Source organism: Pholis gunnellus (assembly GCF_910591455.1).
Source record: "Pholis gunnellus genome assembly, chromosome: 22".
NCBI lineage: Eukaryota > Metazoa > Chordata > Actinopteri > Perciformes > Pholidae > Pholis > Pholis gunnellus.
The window spans coordinates 11,034,726-11,045,616 of NC_136549.1; the positions used below are offsets into that span (position 1 = coordinate 11,034,726).

Below are 10,891 nucleotides of genomic sequence, written 5' to 3' on the forward strand. Positions count from 1 at the left end.
GAGACCACTTTGTCGTAATATTAGTAGTGACACTACTGCTAAATGTAGTATTTAATAACAGCACTATTTATGGTCAAACGATGAAATAGAGTGTGTTATTGTACTTGCGGTAGCTTTGGAGGCAGGTGGTCATTTTGTAACTGTTCATTAACATAAGCCACTCCCCCCTCAACTGCGAGGGATTTCATTGGTTCTGAGGTTGCTAAGTGACACTGGCCCAACATCATTTGGTTTCCTCGGTTACCGTTTGTCTCCCTGGTGACACTCCCTTTTTTCTTTCATTCTTCTTCTTCTTCTCTTTCTTTTTTCTAAAAGGAGAGTTCTTGTATTTATTTATTTTTTTTGTTCATTCACTTCATTTTACATTTTAGAAAGGGAAAGAATACAAATGAAATAAATCAGAATATTAATTCAATCACTTTTTCTACTCCTATTTTCAATAAAAAGTGAAACGAAAAAACCAAACAAAAAGTTGATTTGTAAATAAGTAATGTACAGTTTGTATCTGTAACTTGTCAGTCTGTCATTGGTGACAGAGTCTGTCTTGCTTATAACGCACGCTACCAGTAAATAAAAAAAGGAAAAAGTATATTTAGACTGTATGGTCCCTTGAAAGCAAGTTTTAAATTAATATCTGATGTATATTCCTGTAACATTGCATTTTTATCTGAGGAATGATGTTATTAAAAAATTGCAAATAAATTGCATTTCCTAGAGCTGTGTTTTTCACATTTGTGTTTCATCTATCTGGGCCGACCAATGCTGGTCCACACTATCAAGGTACTACAACCCGCCATTACATATTTAGTTAATAAATAATCCACACAGGAGTTAAAGAATGAAAGATTTATGACAACTCAAATAACTGTCTTCTGCACCATCAGTATATAAATCCAGCTGTCTGTAACTGATATTTTGCTCACAGTTGAATATGACTCATGCGAAGTAGGGTGCAGAATTTAAAGAAAAGGCAAAAAGGTGACAAAGTAGGAGCCTAAAACTAAACAAGGACGCTAGTGTTGGTAAAATGCACTAGTTTGATAACTATGTAATGAAGAACTCAAAGCAGATAAGAAGAATTTCAAATACTTTACGGTCTACTTACTGCTACTGAATACTCTATAATAAACCATGAACCTGAAGTGTTGTGTGGAAATGAACGTTTATTGAGGTCGGGGTATTAAATCACGACTACACCCTGCTCCCGTGTCCACTTCTACGTGTCCGGTTTATGAGTTGCCAGGTGTCTCTTCAGATTCCCCTGCTGGGAGAACTCTCTCTCACAGTTCGGACACTTAAAGGGTTTCTCCCCGTTGTGGCTGAGCGTGTGCCTCTTCAGGCAGTTCAGCGTGAGGAAGCGCTTCGGACACTCCGAGCACAGGTACGGCCGCTCGCCCGTGTGGGAGCGCGTGTGGACGTTCAGGTGGCTCTTGCTGGAGAAGCCCTTCCCGCAGTGCGTGCAGGTGTACGGCATCTCGCCCGTGTGGGAGCGCGTGTGCAGCAGCAGCTCCCCGGAGGACAAAAAGGACTTCCCGCACGTGGTGCACAAGTAGTTCTTCTCCCCTTTGTGCATCTGCATGTGTCTCGTAATGCCCGCTTTGCTGAAGCTTTTCCCGCAGATGGTGCACAGGTTGGTGGGGCCTTCGTGCAGGCGCTCGTGCTGCTTCAGCGAGTAGCTGCACAGGAATCCCTTGTCGCACTGGCCGCAGACAAATATCCGCCCTCTCTTGTGGAGCCGCTGGTGCTGGTAATAACCCGAGGGGCTGGTGAATCCCTTCTCGCATTGGGTGCAGCAGTACGGGAAGCTGTGAAGCTTCATGTGAGTCTTCAGCTGATTGGGAAGTTCAAAAACCTTCTCACACTTCAGGCATTTAGTTTCTTCCTCCGAGAAGTTTTTGTCGACGAGTCGCGTGCTCAGAAACCGCTTGTCCTCCCCCGTGGGCTCTTTCCGTCTCCGCCGTTCCTTGTTTTCCAGGTTGTCCTTCTTCTGCTTACGTTCCCGCTTTTTTTCAACACCGCCTTTCTGTTTGCGCTTCCTCTTATTCTCTACGTTGCCTTCGAGTTTCTTCTGTTCCCCGTTCAGGCCTTTAGTTTTCTGCCGAGTCGTTGCTCTGGCTTTCTTCTCGGGCAGTTTTTTCTCGCAGGGAGCCGTTGCGTGGTGCTCACTCTGGATGTGCTCTTGGACCTTCCTCTTGATGCGGTGAGTGAATGAACACTGGGGGCAGATGAATAAACGCGACAGAGGACCTGGAAAACAGGAAAAACAGGAAGTTAATACAATAAGATTTTGGATCTATTCTGGTCGGCTACTGCAACAGATTTTGTCGAACCTGATTCCCTTTTCGGCAGCCAATCGTCTGCGGCGACGTCGGAGCTTTGACTCGAGTCTCCTGCCAAATCTTCCACTGCCATGGCCTCTTCCTCATTGTCATAATCATCGTCTTCACTGTAAGGCCCGGTGAACCTCTCCATTCCGGTTTGAGCAGGCAGGGCCAGAGTGGACAAAAGGATATCTTCCTCGCTGCTGGAAGGAGCTGAAGGAGACCACGACATTTTACACATTAAGAGTCTCATGTTGTTGTGATAGGAACTACATTTCTGTTATAAAATCTGAAAGAAAAATGTACATCTGCTGTCAAACAACAGCCAGTAGGAAGGAAACAAACAGATGGAAATTACATACAAGACTTTCTTCCTTTTGTTCCAACTTACCAGTGCTCAGACTCCCCAACTGTCTGTGATGAAGCAGCAGACTCTTCAGGGCAAACGGTTCAGACAGATTCTGTCCAAATTCTTCTGACACAGATGTCGTTTCAGTGAGCCAGGCTGCTGTCTGAGACCACAGAGATGCAGTTTGGAAAGTGAAGCAATAATCAGACTTCAAAAGCAAAATCACAAAAAAAGAACACATTTAACAGTGGAAAACAAGAGCACCTGTTGCAGGTCTGGTGTGGGCAGCAGCTGCTCCAGTCTGGACAGGAACTCAGACACCAGCTGCTGCAGTCGCTGGTCATAGTTGGAGCCGTAGTTTGTGGGGAAAACCTCCTACAGAAACAGCCAACACATCATTGCCGTGAAAAGGTTGAGTCTTTTAGATGTTCTGATCCACTGTGACTAAAGAATAGCACAGGAATGTCCTTAAAAAGCTGATCAACATTGAATCTTTACGACATATGCATGTCTCTCACAGATAAGGACTCACTTGGAAGAAGAACTCCTTTTCAAAAGGAACATTCAAGAGGTTCTGAACCAGGCCGGCAAAGTTGATGTAAGAGGTCTTCAGTATGTCACCACTGGCCTGTCAAGACATGGACAATGAAGACGTTGAGAAGGTTACAGCAGTAATGGTATTACAGATAATAAAGAAATAAAATGTCCTTTTAAAAACCCACCATCTGATCAGCGGAGCTCAGTTCAGTGCTGCAGGCGTGGATTTTATCCAGGTGGCTCTGGATGGTCTGCAGGTTGGCGACGCCGTCACCACGACACAGCTCCAGAACCAGCTGCAACCAGGCAAAGGTAGAGGACGGTATAGCTCCAAAGAGCACGACACAGCAGGGGAAAGATTGATGAGAAACATACATGTAATAATCACAAGATGCATACTAACATTACAACTCAGACCATTACAAAACAAAGTCACAAATAAATGAGTAGAAAGGGGAATAATTATCCACTTGTGTCATGATTTTCCTCCACTAAAATGTCCAATGTGTCCCGTAGAGCCACTGAGGGACACAGGGGCGGGGAAGGCTGAGGACAGCACCAACTTGTCATCACTGTCATTCTGTTTTATTAATCTTGACAAAGAGAGTCCTCACCCTCGCCCTCAGGCCCAGGATGAGCTGAGCTCTCTGACTGGGACTCAGGAGCTCTGGGACGATCTCTGTAGCCAGACTGATGAAGTCCACCAGCTTGTCGTACTGCATCACGCTGTGCTGCTGGACCACTTGCCATATGAAGGCAGAGATGAGTCGCACTGGAGGGACGAGCAGACGGAGGGAGGCCGGAGGAAGAGGGGAACCCGCTAAGGACATTTGAGATAAGCGAATTAATTAATAAAGTAAAAGAGGCTCGAATAACTATTTACAAAGCGACACAACTCTTCAGAGGATTAGCAACGTTAGTTTAAGATTATTAACTGAATTAGTTTTTTTTGTAAAATGTCTGTCTGTCTATATTAGCAGATAACTAGATGAATAATTACCCAAACCTTTGCTTTTCCACGCCATCTCTTCGTTTAAAAACATCTAAACAACGAACAGAATATCATCGCTTGCGTTCAACCGACACACCGTGGAGTCATACTTATAACTTCCGGGTTAACCGGATGTTATGAACTGTCTTGCCTAGTGCGCTTTCTTTCAAAATAAAAGCAAGCTGTGGCGTTTAATTATATTATATAAGGCGAAGATGTCGATGTGACGCAGACATATGCGAAAATATAGAAAGAAATAGAGGAGGTAAATCATCCATATGTTACAACCACAACATACAGGTGCGTGTGCATACTGGGAGAAAGCACCTTCTGCCGGTAGATGGCGGACATGTGTCCCTCGTTGTGTTGTCGTGACTCTTTTACCCTTTAGTTTATTCATTTGAACAATGTAAAATAACCTTTTTTTTTTCCCCGGAGGACATTTTCACATGTCACAGTAGGAAAAGCAAAGGTCTGAATTCAGCCGCTTCAGTCTTTAAATTCAAGAAAATGACAAGTACATAAAAAAATGATATAGGCTACTCAAGTGCATCCATTCAGTTTGAAGTAAATGCACGTTTTAGCATTACACTTTAACGACAATAGAACATAGTAAATTAAAACAAAAGTACCAACAAAATAAAACACGTGCATTCTGTCATAACACGCATTTATTTGTAAAAATGCACTTTATTATACACACACTTATTATATGCATGAAGTAGCAAACTGTTCCTGGTTTCCCTTCAGACCTACGGGGTCAATCAAGGACCCGTTTCTAGATTCAGGAGCAGGTCGTGTCATCTGATCACGGGTAAAGGCGTGAGACACGACGGTAACACCCAGTTTTTACAATCTCAGTCAGCGCTGGCGAGACAGCGCGGGCGGCAGCTTGTGATTACTCACTGTAACTGTACGTGTCGGCTCAGGTATCAGGCGGAAATCAGCAGCTGGTCGTCATTATTAACCTGTAGTTTTGCTTTTGCTTACGGTAACTCGTTTTGTTTAAAAGCTCATTTGTGCGCCAACTTGGATAACACGCTTGGATAATTGTCACCATGGGAGGACGCAGAGGCGCACCTGGTTCTGGCGACGACTACTCATTCGTCAGTCCAGTTGTCAAGTACCTGGTGTTCTTGTTTAATTTTTTATTTTGGGTGAGTGTTTCTTATTTTTTTGTTAAACCCTGCGTGTAACAAAGACCGTGGTCCCCTTTATTTACTCTTCTCTGTGCGCAGGTTAATCATTATGTTTCTCGGCTAATCAGAATTGGTAGCTGAAGTTAAACTCTCTTAAACTCTGCTGACAGTTGCAGCATCCACTGCTTTATTTGAGATAGTCGTTCATTTACTTCGGCGGTTTACGAAAAGTGAAACAGTGTCAGGGAAAGAGGAGAAGGGAAGTTAATAAGTAGAGCTGACACACAAACACACACACACACACAAGTTGTATTCTTATTTTTTGTTTTCTATTGTGGCTTCTTAGAATTTTAGGGGATTTTGGGCTCAGAACCTGCTCGACCTGAACATGTTGTGATCTCAACAACAATGTTTACACCTTTCCTCAGTCAACAAAACTGCTGTGATTTCATTTCAGGCTCGGTCCTTTCATGACTTACTCAGTTGCCAAGGAACAGAAACCTTCATTGATTCATATGCTGATGGGCCGTGCACAAGTGGGTCCCCACTTCTGGTTGACTGGTGGAAAAATACTGGTGTAGCAGATTTCACACTAAGTGAGATGTTGCATTTGATCTGTTTCAAACAAGCTTTGCAGAACACAGCAGGTGACTGTATCATAAACTGTGGACCGTCTGACTATGGGGTTGTGTCTCCCACATGGGATGTTAATAATTGTACGACTTAATCCTTTTAAAAGTCAAGAATTCAGTTGAAATTTACAGCAAAGCTCGTCGGTGGATTGTTAACAAATCAAAGTTCATAGCGGTGGGCTGCAGTGTCAGGAGCCCAGGGGCTGTAACATAAGGAGATTTCTGGCTTAAAACATTTTGAAAGCAGATCTGTTGCAGATTACTCTTGTTGGGGTTTAAACTATTTTGTTGCTGGTTGAGCAAAAATGCTGTAGCAAATTACAAATAGTGAGAACTAAAACAGTTCAAACATAATATCTATTGAGAACATGAACAAACAAGAAGTTTGACGTTTTCAGGAGTGCTTCTTTACGCACTGCAGAGCTTTTTTTTTATCCATTTCCTTCTGCACTTTCAACAGTGTCTCTCAAACACACCTGTATGACTGTGTCAGCCGTGTTCGTGACTTCTGGCCGTGCGCAGACAGGATAAGGCTCTGTAAAAACTTGAAGCTCTTGGAACGTGGAATGTGTTGTTGTTATTTCTGTTGCCTCAGGCTCTGTAGAGGACACACCAAAGATAACTGCAAATGCACGGTTCGCTTCTTGTCCGAAAATGCCATTTAGTGTTCACAGTTTGTCATGAACCATTTAATTAGCTGTTTGGTGAGTTGGTAGAATTAACCAGGTGAGTGAATCCGTTTTGTAACAAGAAATAGCCATTTAGTGGCTTAGTTTGAGCATAACATTGTTATTAACATGTATTCAGCTAATACAACAACAAAATACACTTAAACCTGTTTGCTTCAGGTGTCTGGTTTATTCACTGTAAAAACCAAACCTTTACAAAAGGGGCAGACGCATCTAGCGTTGCCCTCCCGCACCAAGAAGGTTCAGTGTCTGTGGCAACTGGATCCATTTCATTCAGGGAGGGAAGAGTGTTTGTGAGGGCTCCCTATTCTTCTATTGGGACTGAGAGAGGAGCGCTGAGTGAAAGGCTCTTTGTGTTTTAGGAAAAGGTACAGATTGCTGCCAGGTCGAGTTTAGTCAAATGGTAGCGGAGTGGATGGCAGAATCTACATTTCTAAGGAAAATGTCTCAGCCCTCTAGTTAAACACTGATACCACTTGGAGCACTGACGCTACTAAAAAAAGCATAGAGTGTAGAGTGTATTTTATTCTACCAGTAGGGCCTACAGCCATGTCTTTATGACTCACATATACCTTGTGAGTGGTGCCACTCCTCGGACAAGTATAGACATAGCTATGGTGCCGTGTAGTTTCTCCTTATTATAGTAATATTTTTTACGATGCAAAGAAGTGTAAAGCTTTTTCTCTTTGTTCTTAGATAATCTCCCTGGTGATGGTGGCCATCGGCGTGTACGCCCGCATGATGAAACATGCAGGTAAATGATCCTTCAGTGATGGAGCATACAGTCTTTCCTCATGTTTATAGTGAGACAGTGGGAGGACTGCGTGTCAGGACACTGCTGTTGTCTTTGTGCTTCCACTAAACAACACAGTGGCGGAAACAGCAGCTACATCTGTGTTGTTCAGAGAATTAAATGCAGCAAATGAAATGTGTTTCTAACATTATGGATGCTGGCAGAGCTAGAGAAAGATGCTTGAAAGCACACTTCCATACATGTTTCCTGTTAGAGAGGAATACTTCTGTTGTTTAGAAGTAAAAGAGAGTTGCTCTCTCACGTCAGTCTTTACACCCCTCTCCTCTTCTTCTTCTCTTTTCAGAGGCAGCTCTGGCATGTCTGGCAGTGGACCCCGCTATAATGCTGATGGTCGTGGGGATCCTCATGTTCATCATCACCTTCTGTGGCTGCGTGGGCTCCCTGCGGGAAAACATCTGCCTTCTGCAGACAGTAAATCAGGATTTCTTTTTATTATTATTAACTGCCAGACTTCAATGTATCCTCTAAAGATTATGTTTTTATAAGGAGAGAGAGAGAGAGTCAGTCAACACGAGCTGCAAGATCATCGCCACAGCATTTTAATATTAGCTCAGTAATACTTGGGTTGGTGCCTGTTTGTGCTTCCATAAAGAAAATTACTCATGAAGTTGAAACAAAGATTTTATTTTGAAATCAATTTCACATCAGCCTTGTGTTTACTAGCTTATCGTAACTTCTTGCTCTTAGGATTCTTGATTGTTCTGCATGTTTTTCCTAAAAGTACGGGAGGTAACAAGTAACAGCTGAGTTTGCATGTCATGTAAAGAATTAATCCAAAAACGGATTAATTTGACAGCGCTGTAAACATCCCTCTCGCTTTCCTCCTCGCAGTTCTGTATCTGTCTGACGGTGATCTTCTTGCTCCAGCTGGCTGCTGGGATTCTGGGCTTCGTCTTCTCTGATAAGGTAATGAAATAATGTGGAGGGGTTTCTCTCTTAGAATAATGTATGTATAAATGTATGTTTTTCCACGTTTTCCCCAACTTATTTAAAACATTAAAAATAAACATACAAATGGGATCTCATCTGTGAGCAGCCAAGACTTCACATTAACACTGGTGCACCTTGAAAAAGTCACTACATTTGTTTCTTGACTCTTTCTCGGGGTGGACTTTTGCTTTATTTGCCCTTTTCTGATAGTGTAGATTGGTGAAACACTGTCCTCTTCTGGGCTTTGCCCGGAACTGCTGCAACATTTGAAAACACTTGAGAAATGAACAGCAGAGTTCACTCACAGATTGGGTTACTTGTTAGAAATGAGGACTTTAAGAAAAGGTTCTGATGCTTAACAGCCATAGAAAAGTTGGTTTCTTGGGATTATCATATTTGTTATCAAACTCCTACGACACTGAACAAAAATGTAGACGCAACACTTTTGTTTTCGCTCCCATTTTACACAAGTTGACCTTTTCATTGCAAAAAAGGCTTATTCTGTGCCAAGATAATCCGTCTACCTGACAGGTGTGGCCCATCAAGGTGCTGATTAAACAGTGTGATTATTACACAGGTGCGTCTTGCGCTGCTCACATTAACAGGCCTCTCTAAAATGTGCAGTTTTATCTCACAACGCAAAGCCACAGATGTTGCGAGCGTTGAGAGAGAGTGTGCAATCGGCATGCTGACGGCAGGACTGTCCACCACCATAACCATCTTCAATGTTATTTCTGAGAATGTGGCAGCACAGCCAACCGGCATCACGCGACAGACCAGGTGTGAACCGCGCCGGTCCAGGATCTCCACATGCGGCTTCTTCACCTGCAAGCTTGTCTGAGGCCACCCCGACAGCTGATGCCTAATAAATGGTTTATGATTTATAGTGGCATTTTAGTGTGACCAGCCCAAGGCACACCTGCATCTTGATGGGCCACAGCTGTCAGGTAGACTGATTATCTTGGCAAAGAAGAAGTGCTCACAAACACAAATTGTCACCCATCTTGTATTTCAACTCGTGGAAAATAGGAGCAAAAGTGTTTCTTCTATTTCACCGATGTGAAACTTTCGATTTGATGATATGACATATAACCACCCGTTATGTATCTTTTTGTACATACTCTTACTTTTTTCATACTCTGCCAAGGCTCGGAATAGAGTGACGGAGATGATCAATAACGCCGTCGTCCACTACAGAGAGGACATTGATCTGCAAAACCTCATTGACTATGGTCAGAAAGAGGTGAGGATTTAGTCCAAATACAGACTGCCATCATCAACAGTATGAACACAGGTAATGAACGTGTCTTCTAAAGTCTTAGATCTCAAACGTTCGTTTGTGTCTTCAGTTTGGCTGCTGTGGTGGTGTGACGTACACCGACTGGTCCAAGAACATGTACTTCGACTGCAAGCCGGACAACCCCAGCAGAGAGCGCTGCTCTGTCCCCTTCTCCTGTTGCATCCTGTCCAAAGACAAGGTCACCTTCTGTACAAGCCTCTCCTGATGTGTGTTGGATGCCTTTTGTGAATGTTTCTTTAAGCATTTGTCTTTCAACTGTATGTGTACGTGAGCAGGAGGTCATCAACACCATGTGTGGCCAGGGCATGCAGACTGTAGAGTACGTTGAAGCTGGAGACACCATCTACACCAATGGCTGCATAGACAAACTGGTGAACTGGATCCACAGTAACCTGTTCCTACTGGGGGGCATTGCCCTGGGACTGGCCATACCACAGGTTGGATATGGTGCACAGCACACACACACACACACACAATTTAAGCCCAGCTGGTGAGCCCTCTGTTTGTGTTTTCTCTTCTGCAGCTGGTTGGCATCCTCTTGTCTCAGATTTTGATCAACCAGATCAAAGACCAGATCAAGCTCCAGAACTACAACCTCAAGCACACTTCTGACCCGTGGAGATGACCCCGACCGGATCAGACCAGTTTCTGATGAGCGGTGCCAGAGACACGGTGGCACCGGCAGTTAGGAGGGAAAAACACAATCATCTCTGCCTGTATTGAGCATTCAGTGTCATTGCTCTTGGACTCAAAAACACAAGACTAGTGTTCAGCCGGCATGTGGACTTACGATTAATGTGCTTTCAAATGGAAGTATGGAAGTGGAGGTCAAAAGAAACGCATGGAGAAACAGGACTCTGTTGCCACCTACTGGACATAGACCATGCTTGAATTTACCAAACTTTAGACAGTACTTTAGGAGCATATGTGGTGGTCAGTGTCATATTGACCTTTACTTAAGATCAGTGTAGTCTATTACAAGTCATTTTTGTGAGTCAACGCATATGCATTTTTATTGTTTCAAACTGAATCCATGATGCGGCAAATATGAACTACCCAAAAAGGGAAATGCATTTTCTAACATATTGATTTTGTAGATTTGTATTATTTAATAAAGGAATGTCAGACATGTCGTATGCATGCTCAGCAATGTGGCTCATGGCTGCTAGTGTCTGTGAGATGCATCTGA

The 10,891-nt window shown here is 43.4% G+C and overlaps 2 protein-coding genes across 3 annotated transcripts; one reads left to right on the forward strand and one right to left on the reverse strand.

Annotated features, from left to right (window-relative positions):
• Positions 1-843: 843 nt before the first annotated feature.
• Positions 844-4,313, reverse strand: LOC306714255 (uncharacterized protein). Of its 2 annotated transcripts, none has more exons than XM_079184233.1 (8): positions 4,214-4,313; positions 3,822-4,027; positions 3,393-3,503; positions 3,203-3,298; positions 2,935-3,045; positions 2,713-2,833; positions 2,331-2,534; positions 844-2,247 (listed from the first exon to the last, which is right to left on the reverse strand). In XM_079184233.1, exons 1-8 carry the CDS (start codon positions 4,248-4,250, stop codon positions 1,217-1,219), a joined length of 1,917 nt encoding a protein of 638 aa, XP_079040359.1. In that variant the 5' UTR covers positions 4,251-4,313; the 3' UTR covers positions 844-1,216. The 2 variants fall into 2 exon arrangements, with proteins under 2 accessions (XP_079040359.1, XP_079040358.1); XM_079184232.1 differs by having other exon boundaries at positions 4,208-4,297.
• Positions 4,314-5,115: 802 nt separating this feature from the next.
• Positions 5,116-10,891, forward strand: tspan33a (tetraspanin 33a). The gene is made up of 8 exons (XM_079183518.1): positions 5,116-5,355; positions 7,355-7,412; positions 7,756-7,883; positions 8,304-8,378; positions 9,550-9,645; positions 9,752-9,880; positions 9,978-10,139; positions 10,226-10,891. The coding sequence occupies exons 1-8, from the start codon at positions 5,257-5,259 to the stop codon at positions 10,325-10,327; spliced, it is 849 nt and encodes a 282-aa protein (XP_079039644.1). The 5' UTR covers positions 5,116-5,256; the 3' UTR covers positions 10,328-10,891.